This window comes from Anguilla anguilla, chromosome 8, assembly GCF_013347855.1.
Source record: "Anguilla anguilla isolate fAngAng1 chromosome 8, fAngAng1.pri, whole genome shotgun sequence".
Taxonomy (NCBI): domain Eukaryota; kingdom Metazoa; phylum Chordata; class Actinopteri; order Anguilliformes; family Anguillidae; genus Anguilla; species Anguilla anguilla.
In genome coordinates this window covers 54,374,543-54,401,102 of record NC_049208.1, presented here as the reverse complement: position 1 = coordinate 54,401,102, position 26,560 = coordinate 54,374,543, and the positions used below count along the sequence as shown (strand labels likewise).

Genomic DNA, 26,560 nt, shown 5'->3' with positions numbered 1-26,560 from the left:
TAAAGAAGTTTCTGAATACCTGTTGGCTTTATGATGGCAGGTATATGGGCGCCAGGTGGTTACATTTTGAAGTAAGAAAATACACTTAAAGTGACTCCAAAGCAGTGTATACAGCAATGCTATGTTTCCAGAGCCTGTACATAACAAATTCAAATAGGCTAGTTGTAACCAGCCTAGCAGGTTGTTGATAAGCTTAAAACATGACTGAATTCTTTATCTGACGCTAGACCACCTGTTTGTCAGTGAAAGATTTGAATATCCTGCCATACTGATTCCAGAACAGTCTGTGCTTCTGTTCCAGCAACTGCAAAACACCACATCAAATGACCAAGGTAAAGGATGCCAACAAGATTACACAACTGGCCTCACAGTACAGTCGATCATGAACACTTCCCAGATGAATGTTGAGTACTATCAGAATGTGTTTACGGCTTGACCCCTACTAACGCTAAGTAAGAGTTGTGTAAGTCGCTCTGGATAAGAGCGTCTGCTAAATGCCTGTAATGTAATGTAACTTCACACGATCAATGAGTGACAATGAAAATTAAGTTCTGTTGCCAACTGCATGTTCCCTGCCGATGCTGCTAGCTAAACAGCGTTTTCTGTGTCCCATTGACGGTTAAATAAGGAGCGTGAGGACACCAGTACACTCCGGCCATTTTCAAGGGTCGCGCTCCTGAGTTGGCCGGCTCGTGCGGCAGGTGGGCGGGGAAGAATGCGCGGCCGCCCTGCCCTCGCCTCGTGAACTGGGTGGAGCAAACGGCAGTGCATTTAGAGCTAGATCACGAGCACAAAAGTAAGATTCTACAAAGTTTGGAAGAAGCGTTGTGGTTTTTTTTCGGCTCTGCTCCTCCTTCGGTGTGGCAATAACTGATCTACCTCCAATACTATTATTTGAATTTTATTTTATATTTCTAATATTTTTATATTGTTTCTACTCCGTATCCTGCCATACAGAACACTAAGGCAACAGTGCACTATTTTCGTTTGTTCGTATTTATATTGTTGTGCACTAATAATTTAATAAAATGCACACCACGCAGAAGGACACCACGTATACGAAGATATTTGTTGGGGGTCTTCCTTACCACACCACGGACACAAGTCTCAGGAAATACTTCGAAGTGTTCGGGGAGATCGAAGAAGCTGTCGTGATAACCGACAGGCAGACTGGCAAATCGCGAGGCTACGGCTTTGTAAGTACCGTTTATTCCAGACTTCGCTGTCTGGGGCACGCACGCTAAAGTGACAGTTGACACAGGCACAGAAAAACTCTTGATTTAATGGGGGTGGAGATGATGGGAGGGGGCATGAGCTTGTTAAAAAAAGAGGGGAACTTTAGCGAATTGACAGCCTTACGGTGCGCGAGTCTGGAATAGATACGCAGAATTGAATTGAGCAACATTTGTCTTCTTATGTCGTCAGTCTGTTGACACTTGAAGCAATATAATCCGGACGTGTCAAAGGCCATAGAACGAGAAAAACATGGGACCAAATATTTCTTCCTGGCCAACCCATGGTTCTTATATGTAGGCCTATGTGGTTCTTATGCTTAACATTTCTACACATTATTAAGTAGTAGGCGGTGTCCTCCAGTCAATAATTTTACCACTGAATAGCCCTGTGGCTCAAGTGAGTCATATTTTTATTTACTTAGAATCAAAGTTTTCCGTTATCAAAGTTTACTTGGAACTTTGATAACAGAAGAGTATCCAGCAATATGTTAATAGCCTAGAATTACGTCGGCTTTAAAAAAAAAACATTCTGCATGCGCGTTTTGTCTCGTTTTCGGGGTGAAGCTGCCGAAACCTTTAAAAGGCTAATTTCGAAAATTTCAGCTTTCGGCAGCCAACCAAAGCAGTCGTACAGTCGGCAGCAGGTGTGGGGAAACACCCGCCTACACCCCCCTCTGTGTCCCCACGTTTTTACACAAACGCGCATTGTGTTGCCGGCCTTCAGCGTAAACAGCTGCACTTCGGCAAAAACCACATGGCTCCTCAGACACCCCACCCCACCCTCTCCCCCCACCGCCTCCAGCAAGCACAGGACGACATGTCCCGGCAGTGGAAACACAGAGGACACGGCGTAAGGTGATAAATAATTGGCAGTTTTAAAAAAAAGTTTTATTTAGGCCTCAGTCAGTGGGAGTGGATGTGTCTCCTGGGTTTCCCTCCAGCTCTGGGCTGAGAGCCGAACTGGTCTTTGAGGTCACACCCTTGCGGTTATGGTTGTACATGGCATTTATACAGCGCCTTTCACCTCACAACACTAAGTACAGGACGGAAACTCGCCTCCCCCCCCCCCTCAGCATGTAACACTGGCCAGGGCAGCCATTTTGCATTTCGCACCGGAACACCCCCAGCGCACGTCGGCCGAGGTGGAGAGGGAAACAGGATCTGGGAAAGGACAAGTATCGACTTCAAGAATGAGACTCCTTCCATTTGCAGGGGCTGATAAAGTTTTCGTAATTCTCGGGAATCGGATGAGTGTGCCTTGTTTGTTAAAGGGAATATTAGGGTGAGGGAAACAGTGAGCCAGGTAAACCGGAGGGGGGGGGGGGGGGGGGGGGGGGGTTTGAGTAGGTGGCAGGTGGACACTTTGTGATGAATAATTAAGTACCATGGGATCTGCAATGACCACAATGAGTCAGGAACTGGAAGGCCTCTGAAAGTGTCTCCTACACCACAGTGTCCCCATCACTATGGTGGGGCATTGGGGAAGACACACCCCCTACTGGCCCACCAACGCCACTTTCGGGACGTAGACGTGTTGTTCTGTTGTTTATCTTTTGAGTCTGTATCTTAGCTGGTGTGCTGTTCTAGGATCAGTTTTACTGCAGCTGTTCAAGGATCCGTTTTACTGTAGCTGTTCTGGGATCAGTCTTACTGCAGCTGTTGTAGGATCAGTCTTACTGCAGCTGTCCTAGGATCAGCTTTACTGTAGCTGTTCTGGGATCAGTCTTACTGAAGCTGTTGTTAAGGCCTGTCCCCTCTGTGCTGTTCTGGGGTCAGTGTTACTGTAGCTGTTCTGGGGTCAGTGTTACTGTAGCTGTTCTGGGGTCAGTGTTACTGTAGCTGTTCTGGGGTCAATCTTACTGTAGCTGTTCTGGGGTCAGTCTTACTGTAGCTGTTCTGGGGTCAATCTTACTGTAGCTGTTCTGGGGTCAGTCTTACTGTAGCTGTTCTGGGGTCAGTCTTACTGTAGCTGTTCTGGGGTCAGTCTTACTGTAGCTGTTCTGGGGTCAGTCTTACTGTAGCTGTTCTGGGGTCAGTCTTACTGTAGCTGTTCTGGGGTCAGCGTTTGGGCTGGATCTGAGCGTTGTCCTCTTTGATGCAAGGTGACGATGGGGGACCGGGGATCAGCAGACCGGGCGTGTAAGGACCCCAACCCCATCATCGATGGCAGGAAGGCCAACGTCAACCTGGCGTACCTGGGGGCCAAGCCCCGCGTCATACAGACAGGTGAGGGTCCCGCCCCCACCGAGCACCTGACCACACTCCACTCACCTTTACACTGACCACACTCCACACACCTTTACACTGACCACACTCCACACACCTTTACACTGACCACACTCCACACACCTTTACACTGACCACACCCTGCTCATCTTTACACTGACCACACTCCACACACCTTTACACTGACCACACTCCACACACCTTTACACTGACCACACTCCACACACCTTTACACTGACCACACTCCACACACCTTTACACTGACCACACCCCACTCACCTACACTGACCACACCCCACTCACCCAGGACACGCCCACAGAAATGCCGCACACTGATCAGGCCAATCTTCAGAACATTCTGAATCAGCCAGAACTACAAAATTCACTAAATTAATTGAATCAGCTTTAGGCAGGTGGTTTGTTGATGGATATAAAATGGATACAAAGGCAATGCTTTCACCATCAAGCAGCCATTAAACAGAATGTTCATGACTTTGATTTCCCAAAAATGAACCTTTTATAATTTTAATATAATTGAGTGATATCATTGAGTATGTTCTATAGCCGTTCAAACTCTTTGGGTTCCAGGTTTTGCCTTCGGGGTCCCACAGCTGCACCCAGCATTTATCCAAAGGCCTTATGGGTAAGTGAGTTCATGGCAGAAATGCCGAGTTGCATCTGTTGCACTGAATATCCTCTCCATCTGTGTGTCTGTGCTGCAGTACTGACAGGGGCATCTGTGTCTGTGCTGCAGTACTGACAGGTCCAACTGGGTGTCTGTGCTGCAGTACTGACAGGTCCATCTGTGTGTCTGTGCTGCAGTACTGACAGGTCCAACTGTGTGTCTGTGCTGCAGTACTGACAGGTCCAACTGTGTGTCTGTGCTGCAGTACTGACAGGTTCAACTGTGTGTCTGTGCTGCAGTACTGACAGGTCCATCAGTGTGTCTGTGCTGCAGTACTAACAGGTCCAACTGTGTGTTTGTACTGCAGAACTGACAGGTTTGTGTGTGTGTCTGTGGTGTAGTACTGACAGGTCCATCTGGGTCCATTTGTGTGTTTCTGTGTCCTGAGTGGGTGGTAGATAGAGGTACTTTATACCTGGCTCTGTGTGTGTGTGTATGTGTGTGTGTGTGTGTGTGTGCACACGCCTGTGTGTACATGTATGTGGATATCATTTTGACTCAATGTGTCCTTCTCTCTGGTCTGGCAGATGGTGTTGAGATTGTGCGTCTGCTTGACACAGACCAGTAGAATCAAAAACAGAGCAGCTGATCGGGTGATTAAATGCATGCATGTTCTGCTTTGTGTTCCCGTTTCTAAGCCATGCTTAAAGATGAGATCTGCGTTTTTTTGTAACTCTTATTTTGGTTAAGCTGCTGCTCTTCTCCGAGGCAGACTGGACCAGAGTTGCTCTGGTGTTGGTGCAGTGTGGTAGAAGGGTTTTGTGAATCTCGTGTAGTTGTTTTTGGTTGACTGCGGATGTGTTCGGTCGTATGTATTGTGGTTGCTATAGTGAGCAGTATTTCCTGTTTTAGTCTGATACTCTGCTTTACTCCATCTTGTGTTTGGGTTTATCCTTCTCTGGCTGCAGACTCTCGCTCTCGCTCTCTCTCTCTCTCTCTCTCTCCCCCTCTCTGTCTGTAAACATCATACCAGTGCAATTGCTGCTTTCAGCCCTATATGGTGGGGCTGCGCACAGAAGCAATGGAGCTGTTCTGCATGTCAGCCAGAGGTCATGGAGAGAGAGAGAGAGAGAGGGGGAGAGAGAGAGGACAGAAAGAGAGAGAGGGGGTGAGAGAGAGAGTGAGGGAGGGAGGAAGAGAAAGGGAGGAGAGAGGGAGAGACAGAGAGAGAGGGGGAGGGAGAAAAAAGGAGAGATAGAGAGAGAGAGGGAGAGAGAAATAAAGAGAAAGGAAAGCCTGAGTAATGATCACAGTGGTGGAACAGCTGAGGGTCACAGGGTCTGTATTTGGTCTTGTGTCACTTGCTATCTGTCACAATAACCTTTGACAGGTCAGACAGGAAGTGACTCAGTGTAGCTGGACAGGACGTGGTGTTCTAACTGGAGGAACCCAATGGTAGAAGTGGTGTTCTACCAGTAAGCTCTGAGGCAGCTGTACAGGAAGTGATGTTCCAACAGGAACAGGAACATTCAGCACTGTTGGAGAGCTCTAACCGGAGACTCTGGTGCAGATGGACAGGAAGTGATATTCTAGCAGGAAGTTGTGTTTCAGCTGGACAGGATGTGATGTTCCAATGGGAAGCTGTGGTTCAGCTGGACAGGAAGTGATGTTCTAGCAGGAAGCTGTGTTTCAGCTGGACAGGATGTTATATTCCAATGGGAAGCTGTGGTTCAGCCGGACAGGAAGTGATGTTCTAGCGGAAGCTGTGGTTCAGCTGAACAGGAAGTGATGTTCTAACAGGAAGCTGTGTTTCAGCTGGACAGGATGTGACATAAGAGGTTAAAAGGAAGCCAGGCACAGAGGGCGCTGCAGTCTCTGGCAGTGTGGGGCACAGTGACTCATCATAAAGATGGCGATAATGGCGCCTTGGTGGAGGTCCCCATGGGCTTGTCTCTGTCAGACAGACACTTTATTTAGCCCAGAAATGTAAAGACTCCAGCTACCAAGCAGACAGGGCGTTACCATAGCAACAGAGCTATTTTTAACCACCAAAAATCCTGTTGGCGCAGCTGTGACCCTCTGCTCTAAACCCCTTTACCCCTTCCATCTACATCACACCGGTCTGAACTCTGACCTTTAATGACTCAGCCATTTAACATGCACACTGAGATAGAGGAAGAGAGAAAGAGAGAGCGCTGGAGAACAAGAGAGAGGGGAGATGGAGAGAGAGAATGAGAAAGAGAGACCAGGAGATGGAGAGAGAGGGAGAGGTAAAGAGAGAGGGAGCACAGAGGGTCATGGTGAATACCCCCCCCCCCCAAATCTTTTTCAGGCTGACATGAAGAGCCTGAAATAGCCCCCCCGGCTGCAGGGAGTCTGCAGTCTATGTGTGAGGGGGAGGGGGGCAGAGGGAAAAACCGAGGGGGGGGGGGGGGAGGCAGAGAGAGAGAGAGGGGGGGGGGAATTCGAACAGAATTAAGATCTTTTGAGGAACAAAAGTGATGGAGGCTCTTTCTCTCATTAATGTTTGGTTTTCCTGTTTGTTTCTTCTGTACCTGGGTTTTGGATCGTGTCAGTAAGGGCTCTGAAACAGGCTTAATTTACCTTTGCTCTAATACAGGTGAGCAAAAGAGTGAAATCACCTCTTTATCCAAGTCTGGAGGGGAGTTGACACAGGTCCTGCAGATAGTGCTGGTCTTACAATCACTCACAAAACAGTTGTTTATATGTTATGTATACACATAACACATACATCCATCCATCCATCCGTCCATCCATTATCTATACCCACTTATCCTGGGCAGGGTCGCGGGGGGAAAACACATACAGTGCCCTCCGAAAGTATGGGAACAAGTAAAATTAATATATTAATGAATAGGGTAAAATTAATTATTCTTGCTATGTAATTAGAGCATCTGGATTCGAGCTCAGAAGATAAATATGAGACAAAAAAGCAATCAGGTTTTATTTAATGGACTTACACTTGTTTTATCATTTTAGAGAGACAGCTGTTTTTGTGTTGAGCCCCCTAATACATATACACATGTAAATACCGTGAAATAAAAGCTAATTGTCTGTACTTTTGTCTCCTATTCATCTTTTGATCTCCAATCCAAATGTATAAAGTCTATAGCAAAAATAACTAATTTCACTCTACCAATCCCATCCTTCTGGAGTGCACTGTATACAGTATTTGTTAAGCATATTTATATACATCATATCCACTTTCAGACATATTCATTATATTTTATAACACTGCATTAGAGCTGGGTGAGTATTGTATGAACACTGCATCACTGTCATGTTAGTATTAGGCATTTGTTCCCTGCAGTGTCTATGCAGGAAGTGTGTTGTGTGAACATGGTATTTGCGTTGTGTGAGCCTTGTTTTTGCAGTGTGTGAACGTGGTATTTACATTTTATGAGTGTTGTATTTGCATGGCGTGAACGTTGTATTTGCATTGCGTGAGCGTGGTGTAAAGATTGTAAGAGCATTGTGTAAAGATTGAGCATAGTGTAAAGATGGTTAGTGTTGTATAAAGATTGAGCATTGTGTACAGATTGTTAGAGTGATGTGTAAAGATTGAGCGTTGTGTAAAGATTGTTAGTGTTATGTAAAGATTATTAGAGCATTGTTTGAGCTCTGTTAGAGCATTATGTAAAGATTGTTAGAGTGTTGTTTGAGCATTTTGTAAAGATTGAGCGTAGTGTAAAGATTGTTAGTGTTGTGTAGATTGTTAGAGCATTGTGTAAAGTTTGTTAGAGCATTGTGTAGATTGTTAGAGTGTTATGTAAAGATTGAGCATCATGTAAAGATTGTTAGTGTTGTGTAAAGATTAACCGTTGTGTAAAGTTTGTTAGAGCATTGTGTAAACATTGAGAGTTTTGTAAAGACTGAGCATTGTGTAAATGTTGTTAGAGCATTGTGTAAAGTTTGTTATAGTGTTGTGTAAAGATTGTTAGAGTGTGTGTGAAGATTAAGCGTGGTGTAAAGACTTACTGTAGAGCATTGTGTAAAGACTGTTAGAGTGTTGTGTAAAGATTGAGTGTTGTGGAAAGTTTATTAGAGCGTTGTGTAAAGATTGAGCATTGTGTAAAGACTGAGTGTTGTGTAAAGATTGGTAGAGCGTTGTGTAAAGATTGAGCGTTGTGTAAATGTTGTTAGAGCGTTGTTTGAACGTTGTGCCCTTGCTCTCCGCAGGATTCAGGCGCAGTACATGTACCCGCAGGCCTACATGCAGCCCAGCCTGATGATCCCTCAGGTCCCGCCCACCGCCTCCACACCGGCCGCCTCCCCGTACCTGGACTACAGCGCTGCCTACGCGCAGTACTCCACCGCCAGCATGGCGGCCGCTGCCTATGAGCAGTATCCTTACGCCGCGTCGCCCGCCACGCCCAGCTACCTGGCTGCCGCCGCCGGGTACGGCTACGCGGTCCCACCCGCCCTGGCGACGCCCACGCCCGGCTCTGCCCCGCCCACGTTCGGGCAGTTCCAGCAACAGCAGCTGCAGACTGACCGAATGCAATGACAGCCCCAGACCTGGCAGATGTACACACCTGCTACCACCTCACTGAGAGGGGCGGGGCCAGCTTACCTGGATGCCCAGTCTGATCATCGCGGGAATGGAGTCTGAACATTTGCGGGGGGCGGAGTTTGAACATTGTGGGGGGCGGAGTCTGATTATTGTGGGGGCGGAGTCTGATTATTGTGGGGGTGGGGTTCGAACATTGTGGGACGAAGTCTAAACATTGCGGGGGTGGGGTTTGAACATTATGGGGGCGGAGCCAGAACAGATTAGTTTATTTGCCGATGATGATAATACTATAAGTAGAAACACATCTGGACTTGCAGTGATAAAACAAAGCATACAAAAACAGCTGCAAGGAGAAGGACTAATAATATTAGTAGTAGTAGTTATATAATTATAGTTATAGTACGAATGTTAGTATTAGCGGTAATAGTAGTAGTAATAGCAATAGTATGTTTTGTGGTCACTGTCTTTTTCATGTGATTATTTATTGAGGTTTTGTTGAAAGCACAGTGTAATGGAGTACACCTCCAGGCCTAGACCGCCTCATCTCCACAGAGCACACTGAGAATCAGCATGTAGGAACACCTACACGCACCCCCACACACACACACACACACACCCCCACGCACACGCACACACGCACACGCGCACACACGCACACACACACACACACACCCCCCGCCACACACACACACACACACACCCCCCCCACACACGCACACACCCCCCCCCCCCCACACACACACACACACACACTCTTGTGTGTGGGACAGACAGTCACAGCTGTGTACATGCAGCTGTTTAGACACAGAGCATTTTGGGTCAGCCCCCCACCCAAACCGAACCCCAGTTGTGCTCATTTGTTCAACTGTCACATTTTACTGCCTCCCCGCCAGTCAGTGAACATACTCCCAACCTCACTGAACACTCCAACTGCACTGAACAATCCAAACTCACTGAACACTCCCAACTGCACTGAACAATCCAACCACACTGAACACTCCCAACCTCACTGAACACTCCCAACCACACTAAACACTCCCAGCTGCACTGAACAATCCAAACTCACTAAACACTCCCAACTGCACTGAACAATCCAAACTCACTGAACACTCCCAACTGCACTGAACAATCCAACCACACTGAACGCTCCCAACTGCACTAAACACTCCCAACTGCACTGAACAATCCAACCACACTGAACACTCCCAACTCCACTGAACACTTCCAACCACACTCACTGAACACTCCCAACCACACTGAACACTCCCAACTGCACTAAACACTCCCAGCCTCACTGAACACATCCATCCACACTGAACACTCCCATCCACACTGAACACTCCCATCCACACTGAACGTTCCTAACCACATTGAACGCTCCTAACCTCACTGAACACACCCATCCACACTGAACACTCCCAACCACACTGAACACTCCCAACTGCACTGAACACTCCATCCACCCTGCACACCTGTTCTGGGCAGGGACCAGGGATGTTTCTGTACCTTTCTGGACCTCAAACCCACACCCCTGAACATAAATACAGACACCCCTGAACACGAATGTGCACCCCAGAAAGCCATCTTCTGTTTAACGTATTTATTTACCGGGGCTGACGGTGTTCAAAGGGTGCAGCCGTATAAATTAATATCATATATTCATCTCATGGCATGTAAGTTATTGAGTAGATAAACATAATCAACCAAACATGTTGCCTTAGCATATATAGGATATATTTATTATAGGATATAGGATATATTTTTAAGTCTATATTTAAGTCTGTACGTACACGAGATGGTCATTTTTTGTCGCTCTGAATTTTAGAATGATATACATTTTTGGGTAGTTTCATACATTTTGTATAAAACATTATTTTAGTGATGATGTACTCTGGGGTAAAAACCCCAGAACAGACAGGGAGATCCTGCCTCAAATGAGAATGTTTTGTTGGGAATTCTTATACTTGAACTGCTTCTTTCAAGGGAATACATGAAGTGAATGACATAAGATAGCACTGTAAAAAAGCTTTAACTTACACTGGATCACAGAACGTACAGCGTTTTGCAGAAAATGCCGGTGTTATTTAAAACATGAAAGCAGGGCATTTTTAGATATATCAGCATTGTTACAGAATGTCCATATTGCTTCTAAATTAAAATAAATAAAAAACTCTGCGTAAATGGAAATCTGACTGTCCTTTGCACCTGCAGGAATAACACAAATGTTATAAATGTATGCTTCCTAGTCTTTAATATATATTTTTAACATTTCTCAGCCTACTTTATAGCAAATACCCATATCCTAGGTCACTGATACAGCAGCATAGTCACATGTATTTACATTGCCAGGTATTTACACGTGTGTGTGTGACTAAGTGAGCATGTGTGTGTGTGATGTATAAGCATGTGTTTACACCATTCAGGTTGTATCTCTCTGGAGATGGTACCCATGGTTACAGTGATAACACTCTTCCCTACTGCAGCCTTCCACAGCAGATCTTCTGACCCATGACCCTTGACCCCTCTCTCTCTCTCTTTCACTCGTTCTGAATCTTCAGGTTTACAGAGTGCTTTGTTATAGAATGTCAGAGATAAGGCATTTTACACTGGAGTAACGAGTACTGGGGCCAAACATATATATCATTATAAGTATATAAGTATAATATAAAGTGGAGAAACTTCTCTCTCTCTCTCTCCCTCCCTCCCTCTCTCTCTCTCTCTCTCTCTCTATCTAATGAGCAGATATAAACACAGTGGATATTTCCTCCTACCAATAAAAAAAGCAAAAAACAAAAGCAAAAACAGAAAAACGCACATGGGGTAGATTTGGGGAAAAACTGGAAAACGATTCTGCAGCAATGGAGCAGAACAGAGAGGTACAAAGACAAATGACTCATTCTCTGACACTTAAGAACAGACACACAAGAATAAGACAGCTGCTATTTTAAGGAGGACGGGAAGGGTGACGAAGGTTAGGTGCTGGTCGTCTCTTTTCGTCTTTCATGAAAACAGCACTTTAGAAGGTTATTAAAATGCAGGCAATGCTGCACTCTAAATTCCCCTACTCCAAAATACTGTCGTCAAACACATAGTTTTTTTAATGGTTCACTTTTACATAGGAATCAATATGTAGCCTATATTCATAACAACAAAGACGGACGTTCAGGCGTTTCAGTACATAGTCAATACAACTGGGTGAATTTCGCAATCTGCACCCAGATACAACTAACTATGAACGCTTGCAGTGGCGTCTCGAGACGTGTCTATGTAAAAGCGCGTTCACCATGCGGGTGGCCGTTATTCAGTCATTCCTTATTTAGGCGCGTTGTCAGCGGGACTCCGCGCCCCTGGATATCTAAAACCGAGCGAGAAGCAAGGTCGCTTAATGATCTGCCCACTGACTTTTCCACCGCTTTCTCAGGTTCGCCGATGTTGCTTTATTTGGAAATCCCGGAAGCGCCCGGCTCTCGCGCAGTGACTGGCAGGGGGGCACGAGCTGCGGCACGAACAGACCCTTCTGGCTGCGGTTCGAGATTTCAAAATTCGCTCATCATAAGGGAATCTCAGTTTTGCAGGTATTATCGCGATCGCCTTCAAAGTGTGTGAAAATAGCAAATGTATTGACGGAATGGAACAGGCTCGGGGATTGTGTGTCGGAAGCATGCGTTTTTGTGTGTGAGGAGATGATTGACTCTGTTGGTTGGACTGGAAATACAAGACGAATGCCTGATCAGTGGCTCTTTTATGCCGTATAACCGCGAGTGTCTTTTATTTCGGTTATTAAATCAAGTCACATACCGCACAATGTATTTATTCGTCGCTAATTGTATTCAAAAAGAACTTCTGCCCAAGACATTGACTATGTTTATGTTACTTTGACACAGTGTGCGCAAATACAATATTGCTTAATATTTTAATTGACATCATTGTTTATTATAGAAACCTGACGCGTGCGTAACGGTTGTAGCGATGCGAAATAATAGCGGCCTGACGGGGGTGGATTACGGTCGCTCGGTCTGGCGATGACGCACTGGTTCTGATGCTTCGAGAGTGAGCCCAGAGATTTACTGCTTCTATTGTGGCTCCTCCGGGCACGAGCTGGTGGGTGCTGATACCGGCAGGTCGACCTCGTCTCTTGTTTACACCGGCTAGGACCGACGAACTGTTGTGTTGCATCATAACCGGCCAACCCCGCGCCGCATTTCAGCGCACTCTGTTGTACTGGCGTGACGTGGAAGAGTTGCCTCGGATTGTGTCATAAAACGGTATAAACTCCTATATATTTAAAGAGATTCATAATTTCATTGTTTTTGGGAAGTTATGGACTTAATTAAAACGTTCCCCGTTCTGATAAATAGCACAATTAGAAAGATTAAGGTGCTAGTTGCCAGGAACAACAAGTCGACGCAAAAATGGACCCGTACTCAAATGGAGATCATAGAAGTCGTCCAGTTTGCAAGAAAAAAAAAAAAAATACTATCAGAGTTTGTAGTTAGAGGAAAGTCTGTATTCGAGGAATCCATGTATGGTGAACAAGCGAGTCTCCAGGAACCAGTGGGGAGATACTCCCACGTGTAAAGAATCAGGGAAAGAAAAATATTTACACACATACACACACACACACACACACACACATATACCATCATCTACACTAACGTTTACGCTCACCATCGTAAGGGAGAGACACACACTCAAACTAAATATTTTAAACTTTTGGGGGATGGGGGGCAGTGAAGATCAGAGAGAAGAAATAAAGGGAGAGTATTTGTTTAATTAAACAGTCTCAGTGTTTAATTAAACAGTCTCAGTGTGTAATGAAACAATTTCAATGTGTCATTAAACAGTCTCAGTGTTTAATTAAGCAGTCTCAGTGTGTAATGAAACAGTTTCAGTGTTTAATTAAACAGTCTCAGTGTGTAATTCAACAATCTCTGTGTGTCATTAAACAGTCTCAGTGTGTAATGAAACAGTTTCAGTGTTTAATTAAACAGTTTCAGTGTTTAATTAAACAGTCTCAGTGTGTAATGAAACAGTTTCAGTGTTTAATTAAACAGTCTCAGTGTGTAATGAAACAGTTTCAGTGTTTAATTAAACAGTTTCAGTGTTTAATTAAACAGTCTCAGTGTGTAATTCAACAATCTCTGTGTGTCATTAAACAGTCTCAGTGTGTAATGAAACAGTTTCAGTGTTTAATTAAACAGTTTCAGTGTTTATTTAAACAGTCTCAGTGTGCAATTAAACAGTTTCTGTGTTTAATTAAATAGTCTCATTATGTGATTAAACAGTCTCAGTGTTTAATTACACGGTCTCACTGTGTAATTATTATATGAATGTGTTGTGTGTGATATGCATGTGCAGTGTGTGAAATGAGTGTGCAGTGCGTGATATGAGTGTGTAGTGTGTGAGATTAGTGTGTAGTGTATCATTAGTCATTATACAGGTGCTCTGTTCCTGCCTGACATGCATGTTCTGTTGGGGGGGGGGGGGGGGGGGGAGGGTCGTACCAGGTTGGGTTTCAGTATTAATGCATGCTTGTGTGGTGATGTTGTTTTGGGGTGCATAACTAACCAACCCTGATCCCTCCCAGGGGTCCCCCCTGTAATGATGAGTTCAGCAGCTGTGAGATCCAGTGTACTGTATATGTAACGACAGACCATGACTGGGAGGCTCAGCTGAGAGACTGTGCCTGAGACTGTGACTGGGAATCTGAGTGGAGAGAAAGTGACAGAGACTCTCTGTGTTCCAGGCTGCTCTGAGAGAGACTGTGACTGAGGTACTGTGACTGAGAGACTGTGACTGAGACACTGTGACTGAGAGAGTCTCTGTGTTCCAGGCTGCTCTGAGAGAGACTGTGACTGAGACACTGTGACTGAGGGACTGTGACTGAGAGACTGTGACTGAGGGACTGTGACTGAGACACTGTGACTGAGACACTGTGACTGAGAGACTGTGACTGAGACACTGTGACTGAGAGAGTCTCTGTGTTCCAGGCTGCTCTGAATGTGACTGTGACTGAGACACTGTGACTGAGAGACTGTGACTGAGACACTGTGACTGAGACACTGTGACTGAGAGAGTCTCTGTGTTCCAGGCTGCTCTGAATGTGACTGTGACTGAGACACTGTGACTGAGAGACTGTGACTGAGACACTGTGACTGAGACACTGTGACTGAGAGAGTCTCTGTGTTCCAGGCTGCTCTGAATGTGACTGTGACTGAAACACTGTGACTGAGAGACTGTGACTGAGACACTGTGACTGAGACACTGTGACTGAGAGAGTCTCTGTGTTCCAGGCTGCTCTGAATTGGACTGTGACTGAGACACTGTGACTTCCAGGCTGCTCTGAGAGATGGAGGCTTTGGTGCAGAGACTGGAGCAGGCTGTGACACGCCTGGAGAGCATGTCCATCAAGATGCAGACCCCGGGAGGGGGCGTGGCCAATGGAGACATAACCAATGGAATCAATGGTACAGACAGACCTCACGCACACATACACACACACACACACACACACATATTCACACACCTGTGACCATGACCCAGGTGTAGCTCAGTCTCTGGCGTTTCTTGCGCAGGTGTAAGCCGGTGTGTGGAGGCGTTTGACCTGCTGCTGGAGGGCCCAGTGTCGGACTACCTGCGGACGAGCCAAGCCATCGGAGAGGACGTGGAGAAGCACGTGAGTACTGACCGCCACGCTGTCATTTCAGCTCCTACTCCAGCTCCAGCGCGTTATCCGCATGGACATATCTGCCAATACAGGCTGCCAAAGCAAAGATTGTGTATTCCTCAGTACAGCTGCATTGTAAAGACACTTAAAATAAGAGCAGAAAGAATAACACCAACAGATAACAGTGATAAGGACTCCCAAGGACAGTCTCTCACACACTCTTACACTCTCTCTCTTTCTCAGACACATACACACACACACACACTCATAAACACACTCTCTCCCAGAAAAGGGGGAGAGGAGGAGATTGTTTGGCTAAAAAGTTTAAAATCACTCCTTTTATGGAGAACTACTGGTTCTGAAGTGATTTATTCCCAAATTGGAGGCATTTGACCAAACTTGGGCAATTTCTACCTCCATCCGAGTGAGCACAAGCTTCATGGGGAGGGAGGGATGGAGAGAGGGAGAGAGGGGGGGGAGAGGGAGTGGGGTGGAAAGAGAGAGAGGGGGAAGAAGAGGGGGTAGAAAGAGAAAGGGGGCAGGGAGGGAGAGAGGGATAGAGAGAGAGGGGTGAGGGAGTGGGGTGGAGAGTGAGAGAGGGGGAGGAGAGGGGGTCGAAAGAAAAGAGGGGGAGGGATAGAGAGAGAGGGGTGAGGGAGTGGGGCGGAGAGAGAGAGGGGGGAGGAGAGGGGGTCGAAAGAGAAAGAGGGGGAAGGGAGGGAGTGAGTGAGGGGGAGAGGTCGGGGGTATAGAGAAAGGAGAGAGAGAGAGAGAGAGAGAGAGAGAGAGAGAGAGAGAGAGAGAGAGAGAGAGTTCTTGTCAGTGGTTGTAGCAGCAAATAAAATAAGACAAGAACAAATCCCACATCTTAGAAAATGAGAATCGCAGACAACATTAATATAAAATCAATGCATCTGGAATTTTGATTTGCCATTTAAACAAAAAAGGAAGGACATATTTCTTTGCAATCAAATATTTTTGTGAACATAATACTGTCATTCTCATCTGTTGAATATTTAATGGAATCCTCATCATCATGACTGCACTGCACAGCAAGAGTTATGAGAGTTGGCACGACCTTTAACCCTAACCTTTAACCCCAACCTTTCCAGGCAGAGATGGTGAAGACTGCTCTAAAAGTACAGAGGAACTTCATCAAGATGGCGAGCACACACCAGCAGCCTGCACAGGTAAGCCTGTTCCACACACATACACACACACACACACACACACACACACACACACACTGAAGCGCACACACATACACACACACACACACACATTACACACACTAAAGCGCACACACATACACACACACACTCACACACATACACACACACACACTCACACACATACACACGCACACTCAGACACACACACACACACGCACACTCACACACACACTCAAACACACACACACACACACTCACGCGCTATTGAGCTGCCTGCTCCCTGTCCCTCCCATGATGCCTTGCAGGCGGAGATGTCAGCCCTGCTGAAGCCCATCTCGGATCAGATCCAGCAGGTGCAGCGTTTCCGCGAGCAGCACCGCGGGAGCCTGCTGTTCAACCACCTCTCGGCCGTCAGCGAGAGCATCCCGGCGCTGGGCTGGGTCACCGTGGTGAGTAGCCATGGCAACTGGGTCGCTATGGCGAGAACACCCCGCTCCAGTGCCCCCTCTGGTACCTCTGTTCTCTGAAAGCAATGCAGACGGAGGGGCCCACAGATGAGCTACACTTTCAACAGTTAAACATGGTGTGTGTGTGTGCATGAGTGTGTGTGTGTGTGTGTGTGTGTGTTCATGTGTGTGTGTGTGTGTGTGTGCGTGTTCATGTGTGTCTGTGTGTATGTGTGCGTGTGTGTATGTGTGTGTGTGTGTGTGTGCGTGTGTGTATGTGTGAGTGTGTGTGTGTCTGTGTGTGTGCGTGTGTATGTGTGAGTGTGTGCATGTTCATGTGTGTGTGTGTGTGTGTGTGCGCGCGTGTGTGTATGTGTGAGTGTGTGTGTGTGTGTATTTATGTATGTCAGCTAACACAGCCCCCTGTAGGTATGTACAGGTCTAATATGCAGGTTCTCTCTGTAGGAGGCCTGACTTTGCTTTACACCCTGATCAAAAGCACTGGCAGTGTGAACTGTGCTCTTATAGAACTGAGTTTATGCATATATGCATCTGAATGTTGTGTACTTGTGTATTGTGCCATTTCTGTAATTGTTCTCTTGTTCTGTTATTGTGTACTGTGTCATTTGTGTAATTGTGTCATTTGTGTAATTGTGCTCTTGTTGTTGTGTATTTGTGTAATTGTGTTGTCTCTCACAGTGCATGAAGCCAGGGCCATATGTGAAAGAAATGAACGATGCCGCCATGTTCTACACTAACCGCGTCCTGAAGGACTACAAAGAGACGTGAGTACCGTCACTAGCCGCGTTCTGAAGGACTACAAAGAGACGTGAGTACCGTCACTAACCGCGTCCTGAAGGACTACAAAGAGACGTGAGTACCGTCACTAACCGCGTTCTGAAGGACTACAAAGAGACGTGAGTACCGTCACTAGCCGCGTTCTGAAGGACTACAAAGAGACGTGAGTACCGTCACTAACCGCGTTCTGAAGGACTACAAAGAGACGTGAGTACCGTCACTAACCGCGTCCTGAAGGACTACAAAGAGACGTGAGTACCGTCACTAACCGCGTTCTGAAGGACTACAAAGAGACGTGAGTACCGTCACTAACCGCGTTCTGAAGGACTACAAAGAAGATGGAACGTGTGAACGAGGCTCCTGCCTCTGTGTCTCTCTCTCTCTTTTCTGTCCCCTCCAGAGATAAGCGGCATGTCGACTGGGTTCGGTCCTACCTGAACATCTGGACAGAGATGCAAGCCTACATAAAGCAGCATCACACCACAGGCCTGGCCTGGAGCCAAACTGTAAGCCTGAACACTGCCCACTCCTTAACACTGAAAACGGTCAACTCCATAGCACCAAACACTAACACTGAACACTGCCCATTCCTTAACACTAAGCCACACCATACAGCACAGTAAGCCACAATGCAGCAGAAACGACCATCACATGCCAGTGTTCAGGTGCTGCACTCTGCTGGACAGAGGGAGTACTGCAGCTCTTTTTTTCCGCAGGGTCCAAAGGCTCCCTCCTCCCTGCCCGACCCTTGCCCTCCCATGGCCCCGCCCCCTCCGCCCCCGCCCCCCCCTCCGAGCGCAGACCAGCAGCCCAAACCTGACAGCAGCGCCTTGCACTCAGCCCTCTTCGCCCAGCTCAACCAGGGAGAGGACATCACCAGAGGTGAGCACACCTGGGGAGAGGGAGGGAGGGAGGGAGGGAGAGAGAGAGAGGGAAGGAGGGAGGGAGGGAAGGAAGGAGAGATAGAGGGAGGAGGGAGAGAGAGAGTGGGAGGGAGGTAAGGAGGGAGAGAGAGAGGGAGGGAGGGAGGGAGGGAGGGAAGGAAGGAGAGATAGAGGGAGGAGGGAGAGAGAGAGGGAGGGAGGGGGAGGGAGAGAGAGGGTGGGATAGAGAGAGAGAGAGGAAGGGGGGGAGGGAGGGAGAATTTAAAATAAAGAATCACGACAATTGCGACTACAACGACAGAATTAGTAATTACTTACGTTGGGTCTGTCAGTTGGAAAGTAAAAGCCGTCAGCTGTAAACCCTGACCTTGTGTTGGTTTCATGAACTCTCTGTGATGTCGTTCTGCCTTCAAAGTGCGTCCCAAATTCATTGCCTTTTGAGGTTCCTTTACCGTTGGCTTGATGGCTTCAGATAGAGCTGCCTTCTAAGGGTGCAGGCAGAGAGGCAGCTGCTCTCGTATTGGGGTATTGGGACACAGCGCATTCTAAGGGTGCAGGCAGAGAGGCAGCTGCTCTTGTATTGGGGTATTGGGACACAGTGCTTTCTAAGGGTGCAGGCAGAGAGGCAGCTGCTCTTGTATTGGGGTATTGGGACACAGTGCTTTCTAAGGGTGCAGGCAGAGAGGCAGCTGCTCTTGTATTGGGGTATTGGGACACAGCGCTTTCTAAGGGTGCAGGCAGAGAGGCAGCTGCTCTCGTATTGGGGTATTGGGACACAGCGCATTCTAAGGGTGCAGGCAAAGAGGCAGCTGCTCTTGTATTGGGGTATTGGGACAGAGTGCTTTCTAAGGGTGCAGGCAGAGAGGCAGCTGCTCTCGTATTGGGACACAGCACTACTGTATTTTTTTTGGATCCAGGCCTGAAGCACGTCTCTGAAGCCCAGAAGACCCATAAGAACCCGGGCCTGCGCTCCCAGAGCGGGGCACCCCCCCCCCACAGCCGCACATGGCCACGCCCCCAAGCCCGCGGCCACGCCCCCCCCACAGCCGCACCCCGCTGCTGGAGCTGGAGGGGAAGAAGTGGCGGGTGGTACGTGCCGCACTCGTTCGCTCCTCATCCCTTCATCCCTCCTTCGAACTGTGGGAGTGCGAGATGTTAAACGGGTACTGTCCCTGCAGGAGTACCAGAACCAGGCCCCGGACCTGCTGATCTCCGACACCGAGCTCCGGCAGGTGGCCTACGTCTTCAGCTGCGCCAACTCCACCCTGCAGATCAAGGGCAAAGTCAACTCCATCATTCTGGGTGAGATGACCCCTCCGGGCCAGCAGGGGGCGCTGTGATATTGGGATGAATCGTCTCTTGTTCTCATTCATCCATCTGACTTCTGTTCTGTTTTCCTCCACAGATAACTGTAAGAAAATGGGTGTGGTGTTTGACAGCGTGGTGGGCATCGTGGAGATCATCAACTGCAAAGACATAAAGCTCCAGGTAAACCTCTGTCCCACCCAGAGCTCCAGGTAAACCTCTGTCCCACATAGAGCTCCAGGTAAACATCTATCCCACACAGATCTCCAGGTACAGCTCTGTCACACATAGAGCTCCAGGTACTGTTCTGTCCCACACAGATCTCCAGGTACAGCTCTGTCCCACATAGAGCTACAGGTAGATATGTCTCTCATAGAGCTACATGTAGAGCGGTCTCTCACAGAGCTACAGGTAGAGCTCTGTCCTACATAGAGCTACAGGTACAGCTCTGTCCCAAACAGAGCTCCAGGTACAGCTCTGTCCCACATAGAGCTACAGGTAGAGCAGTCTCTCATAGAGCTACAGGTAGAGCAGTCTCTCATAGAGCTCCAGGTAGAGCAGTCTCACACAGAGGTACATGTAGAGTGGTCTCTCATAGGGCTCCAGGTAGAGCAGTGATGTCACGACCATCCTCCGCCCCGTTTCCTAGGTGATGGGGACAGTGCCCACCATCTCCATCAACAAGACGGACGGCTGCCACGTGTACCTCAGCCAGGACGCGCTCAACTGCGAGATCATCAGCGCCAAGAGCTCCGAGATGAACATCCTGCTCCCGCAAGGAGACGACTACGTGAGCAAGAGGGGGGAGGGAGAGTTCCCCGTTCCAGAGCAGTGTGTGTGTGTGTTTCAGTGTGTGTGTTTCAGAGAGTTCCCCATTCCAGAGAAGTGTGTGTGTGTAGCAGAGTTCCCTGTTCCAGAGCAGTGTGTGTTTGTGTTGCAGAGTGTGTGTGTGTGTTTGTGTTGCAGAGAATTCCCTGTTCTAGAGAAGTGTGTGTGTGTGCGTTTGTGTTGTAGAGTTCCCTGTTCTAGAGCAGTGTGTGTTTGTGTTGCAGAGTTCCCTGTTCTAGAGCAGTGTGTGTGTTTGTGTTGTAGAGTTCCCTGTTCTAGAGCAGTGTGTGTGTGTGTTGCAGAGTTCCCTGTTCTAGAGCAGTGTGTGTGTGTGTTTGTGTTGCAGAGAGAGTTCCCCGTTCCAGAGCAGTTCAAGACGGTGTGGGACGGATCCAGACTAGTGTCGGAGCCCACCGAGATCGCTGGCTGATGGCTTCCTCCTCCTCTTCCTCCACCTCCTCCTCACACAGCAGTCTCACACATTCACTCAGAAATAACAGTAATACTACAGTAACTCTTCATCGGAGTCCTCCTCACCATAGCCACTGTGTTAGTGGGAGCACCAGCCTGATATAACCCAAGACTCTTTCTGCAGCTCTTTAAAACAGTTCCTTCACACACACACACACACACACCTACAGACACACCCTTGTTGTGAGGACCGTATGTGACGTGTGTAAATGTAGGTGTGTTCATGTGACTCGCGCCGCGGTTTTTCTAGGGCTAATTCTGTGATTTCTCTCGAATGAATTCCTCCTTAAATGGCAAAAGTGGAATAACCACAAACTTACATATTTATCATCCGTGCCATAGCCATAACTCTGTCTCACTCACTCACACACGTGCACACATCAAACACACACAGACACACACAGCTACAGCATTTGTGTGTAAGCTTCACAGGGAATGTAAACAATGTCTCACACGCTCTTGGTTCTTGTGTGCCGTTAAGCTTTTGCACAAGTCTCCCCACCCCTTCAATGTCATATTAACACGCAGAGTGTAGAGCATCACAGGAAGTGTAGTTTCACACTAATAGTGTATCACAATAACTATAGTGTATATACACCAATAGTGTATAACAGTAACTAGCTTTAGGCTAATAGTGCGGAATATCACAGTAACTGTAGTTCCACGTCAAGCATCACGTCAGTGTAGGTTCACACTAGTCGTGCATCAGTAACTAGTTTCACACTAATGTAAAGTATCACAGTAACTGTAGTTCCATGTCAAGCATCACGTCAGTGTAGGTTCACACTAGTCGTGCATCAGTAACTAGTTTCACACTAATGTAAAGTATCACAGTAACTGTAGTTCCACGTCAAGCATCACGTCAGTGTAGGTTCACACTAGTCGTGCATCAGTAACTAGTTTCACACTAATGTAAAGTATCACAGTAACTGTAGTTCCACGTCAAGCATCACGTCAGTGTAGGTTCACACTAGTCGTGTATCAGTAACTAGTTTCACACTAATGTAAAGTATCACAGTAACTGTAGTTTCACACTAATAGAGCATCACAGTAACTGTAGTTTAACACTAGTAGTGTAAAATATCACTGTGTAATAACGTAGAAAGAAGAGACTGTAGGTTTAAGGTTGTGTCTGTCTCAGTGCAGTTGCGCTGTACTATGGGGAGATGTACACTGGGAAACCGTTCTTTTCTCGAAAGGTTCTCATTGGTCCCGTGTCAGTCATCGCTGAGGTGTGATTGGTCCTGTGTCAGTCATTGCTGAGCTGTGACTGGTCCTGTGTCAGTCATCGCTGAGGTGTAATTTTTCAGGCTCGACACCGCGAGAGTTTGCTGCCACCAATAATGTCAAAGGGGGGATTAGAAACAAGTGCATTTTAAATATCGCAATGAATTTGTTTATTGGACATTTTTCAAAATAAAATGAATATGATTCAGTGCAGTTATGTTGTGTTTTGCAGCCCTCAACAGTGGCATTATGTGCAGTGCTCTCATTCTGCCACCAGAGCGCGCTGTCACACAGCCAAGAGGTCATGACATTAAGCCCCGCCCTCCCTCGTTCATCCAGCGGAAGGCCACAGATTCTATTTGCTCACAAGGTGCTCACCTCATATGTTCCTTCCGTCAGCTTCTTGGCTACAGAGGGTTGCTAATAAAGTTGTGGTGGGACAGACACCACTTAAATATTCAGAAGACGCACATCTGATCTCAAATGTTAGGGAGACGAGACCTTCCACGCAACGCAGCAGTGGTGGAGAATCCAGGTTCAGAAAGCTAAAGTCCTCCACTGTACTTCGTCCCAGTCACCTGGATTTGCCAATTAGCGCAATTCTTCATCCCAAATTAGTGCAGCCAGCCCCCTGAGTTAATGGGTGGACGTGGCAGTGCTTCCATTTTCTGAGCCCTGGACTTTCCAGTGTCTGGTGTGAGTGCGGAGAGTCTATGGTGTACTACCTGGTTTGTGTGCAAACTCTATGGTGCCGCTCAGTGCTTGATAACCCTGTTTCCCTCGGAGTCCTGTGTGAACAGCAGCTCTGGCCTTAGCTCAGAGTCTGGCTCCCCCTGCAGGGGAGGCTGGGATGGTACAGTCCCGGGCAGCTCCCTGCAGGGGGGTAAGTTGGTGCAGTCCAGCAGGGGGGTCCTCTGGGCGCCGCGGTGAGCCATTACCTGTCGGCCCTCCGAGTCCTGGGTGAACAGCTGGGAGCGGCTCACCACCTGCGTCTCCGGGAGGTCGCGCAGGGGGCGTTTCCACGGCGACAGGCAAGGGGACTCCCTCCTCCAGGGCGTGGGTTTGGGGGAGAGGGGAGAGGAGGGAGGCAGCGGGGGTCCTTGGCTGTTCTCTTTCCCCTCACCGCGGTGGGACAGGGCGGGGTCACGCTGGGTGAGATGGCAGGGCAGGGTCTCTGTGTTACTTGGGGCCCTGAGCCTCTTTTTAGCAGGCTCCTCCTCTTCGTCCTCCACCGGCAGGGGGAATGAACACGCCCCCAGCACCCTGCAGCCCCCCCTGACCCCGCCTCCTGCACTGTCCTGAGGGAGGGGCCTTAAAGGAGGGACCACACCCCCAACTCTCTGATTGGCTGGCTCCTCGGGCCTGCCGAAATGTTTCCTCTTCTTCAGCATTGCTGTAACGTCCGGTGGGGAGAGAGGCGTGGCCATTATAGCAGCAGACTCCGCCTCTTCCTTACCCCGACAGGAAGCGGACAGAACTATGACCCGTTCTGGAGCCTTGTTCTCACTCCGACTCCACGGCAAACCAGGGGCAGGTGGAGCACTCTGGGTGATGCGGGAGCCGAGACCAAGAGGCAGTGAGGAGGGTGGGGCGGCGTCACCATGGCGACGCGGGGACAGGAAGGAGGTGATGGAGCTCTGGGCGGTGGCGGGAAACTGCAGCCTGGTCTGTGTGAAGCTCAGAACGGCGGGGACTCTGTAGGCCCCCGAGGGCCCCAGCGGGTTCAGCAGCCTGGAGATGGGGCGGGGGGGGCGGATCTGCAAAGCGGGAAAACCGGCAACTGAGACAGAGGCAGAGCGGCCTACTGAGGTCTACTGAGCACACTGCCTGTGTCCGAATCAGACTCCCAAACTACTGGGTCCTCAAGGTGCGGGGCCTACTGAGGTCTACTGAGCACACTGCCTGTGTCCGAATCAGACTCCCAAACTACTGGGTCCTCAAGGTGTGGGGCCTACTGAGGTCTACTGAGCACACTGCCTGTGTCCGAATCAGACTCCCAAACTACTGGGTCCTCAAGGTGTGGGGCCTGCTGAGGTCTACTGAGCACACTGCCTGTGTCCGAATCAGACTCCCAAACTACTGGGTCCTCAATATGTGCGGTCTACTGAGAATACTGTGTGCTGTTTGGTGCATACTTTTTAGTATGTGAAAAAATTTCCCAAATACTATTTTCCAGCCGTACTGTGGAAGTGTCGTATTTGTGCAGTCATGATCACGTAAGCAAAGCCGTGCCTCGTTTTATTAAACAATTCTGCCCATCACACTTATGGGACCAAAAATGGTCGTTCACTCCCTGAAAAGTACGCTCACGAACATACTCAGCGAAAACCCCAGAAATGAGCATACATTCCAAAAATTATAAGTTCACTTCATCTAGAGAAAATTTCACCTACGCAACTTTCTCACGTAGTGTACTCAACTACACTCAATAGTAGGCACGTGCATCGGTTTGGACATGGCCCAGTACAAGCATTTTTTTTTTTAAGGCCTATATCTATACAAACACTGAACCCTGATCCAGTGCCAGTGTTTGGCGAGGACTGAAATGTGATGCGTCCTCACCGGTTTCCTCTTCCTGCGGAGGTCCGCGGTGTCCAGCCACACGCCGCAGTCTTCCTGCGTGCTCGCCGGGACCTTGCAAGCCTTCATCGTCGTCACGACGATTTCCGCCACGCGTATCCCAGAATCCCGAGCCTCGACACGCAACCTCCCGTTCCTGCTGGTAAGGGGGAGGCTAGTTAGACCGTGGATCTATGCCTAAATCAGGCCCTGCAGTGGCCCTGGCCCAAACTGAGCCCTCTGGACTCTAATGGACTTTAATGGCGTATCTCCAGGGTCAGGTGAGTCTACAAGTGGACGAGGGCTTCAGGGGTAAACAAAGGGTGAGATAGGACAAGACTTCTGACATCACCCAATACGTGAGACGTCGCTTGGAAACAGAGACACAGCCTGAATCAATTTCATACAACAAGAGAGGAAAAGACGAGTCATCCACTATGGAGCCTAAATTAAAAATTAATTGGTTAAATAAATGACTAAATGAATAAATAAGCATTGGCATTTTTGGTCCTCCATACATCCACCTCCTGAACCACAGAACCGTATAAGAGCTTTACTGTAAATTGCCATGGGGTGCATTGACAAGCGTTTCCAATCTTCTTTTTTTTTTTTTTTTTGCGCAGAACAGCTTAACATAAATTAATTTGAATAACTGTGGATAGGAAAATGACATGAGATAGGGCTGAATTGTATCGCGTGTTCATGCAGTGTCATAAAATTACGGTATGAATAAGGCTGGGCATAATTGAACAGATCACGTGACGTAAATTATGCCGTTCAAAGCCTCGTGCCACAAAAGTAACAAATTTTAAAATGATTCAGTCAAATTTCTGATAAATGGAAACGCATATACGTCACAATAAACCTAAATAAACGCTTCAATCACTTTTAAACATGGTTTGTTCTGAGAAAGAAAAAAAACTAACTACGTAGGTCAATTTAAAATATTGGCGATTAGAACACAAAAAAAATAACAGAAGAAAGGTGAAAGAAAATCTGAAAGACAAGTAACAGTTAATACTTGGTTTAACGTTACTTCATAGTTAATTGTGAAGTCAGCCAGCCGGAGATGGTTTGGCTGACATTATATTGGCTAGGTAACTTTAGACATACTGCTTGATTGCGACTAATTTAATAAACAAGTCATACAAAATAGCAAACCATCTGGCTAAAGTTCACGTTATCTAGACTAACTTGCTCAGTGGAAAAAAATAAAACCGTTTTCTCCGTCGGCTTACTTTATTGAGTTTTCGTGCTTTCAAGAGAGGCAACTTCTTTTCAACGCGCAGCTGGCGGATCCTGAACAATCCCAGTAACGGCGTAATTAGTAGATTTATGGTTGTTAAATATGAAGCGAACAGTAGCTGCAGAAGATTTAAATCTGTCCCGCCAAGAGATTTTTCGTGAGAGCTGTTTATCTCGCGCCTTTTCTCAATTATAAACAAAAGCCTCACAGGTGTAATTTACCACGATACTTATACTATGAGTTTTTTGTGATTAAGTATCGATATTTAAAACAACTCTGAATTCCAAATTAAATGTGTATTTTAAAAACATAAAAAATAAAACAGGCACACTACTAG

General features: G+C 47.6%; 3 protein-coding genes across 4 annotated transcripts; 2 read left to right on the top strand and 1 right to left on the bottom strand.

Annotated features, from left to right (window-relative positions):
• The first annotated feature begins 762 nt into the window (after positions 1–762).
• Positions 763–9,003, top strand: rbm24a (RNA binding motif protein 24a). Its single transcript, XM_035428459.1, has 4 exons — positions 763–1,196; positions 3,338–3,461; positions 4,050–4,104; positions 8,287–9,003. Exons 1-4 carry the CDS (start codon positions 1,029–1,031, stop codon positions 8,612–8,614), a joined length of 675 nt encoding a protein of 224 aa, XP_035284350.1. The 5' UTR covers positions 763–1,028; the 3' UTR covers positions 8,615–9,003.
• A 2,856-nt stretch (positions 9,004–11,859) lies between these two features.
• On the top strand, positions 11,860–22,627 carry cap2 (cyclase associated actin cytoskeleton regulatory protein 2). The gene is given in 14 exon segments (XM_035430260.1): positions 11,860–12,195; positions 14,957–15,087; positions 15,196–15,296; positions 16,400–16,477; positions 16,765–16,908; positions 17,605–17,690; positions 18,104–18,209; positions 18,420–18,585; positions 19,505–19,567; positions 19,570–19,676; positions 19,766–19,889; positions 19,993–20,075; positions 20,542–20,682; positions 21,067–22,627. Coding segments are annotated over 13 exon segments (1,401 nt in total). The 5' UTR covers positions 11,860–12,195; positions 14,957–14,969; the 3' UTR covers positions 21,151–22,627.
• A 48-nt stretch (positions 22,628–22,675) lies between these two features.
• On the bottom strand, positions 22,676–26,489 carry LOC118234011 (aurora kinase A and ninein-interacting protein). 2 transcript variants are annotated; one of them, XM_035430261.1, is made up of 3 exons: positions 26,216–26,489; positions 24,981–25,137; positions 22,676–24,175 (listed from the first exon to the last, which is right to left on the bottom strand). In XM_035430261.1, exons 2-3 carry the CDS (start codon positions 25,065–25,067, stop codon positions 23,174–23,176), a joined length of 1,089 nt encoding a protein of 362 aa, XP_035286152.1. In that variant the 5' UTR covers positions 25,068–25,137; positions 26,216–26,489; the 3' UTR covers positions 22,676–23,173. The 2 variants fall into 2 exon arrangements, with proteins under 2 accessions (XP_035286152.1, XP_035286153.1); XM_035430262.1 differs by having other exon boundaries at positions 24,981–25,134.
• Between the last annotated feature and the right edge of the window lie 71 nt (positions 26,490–26,560).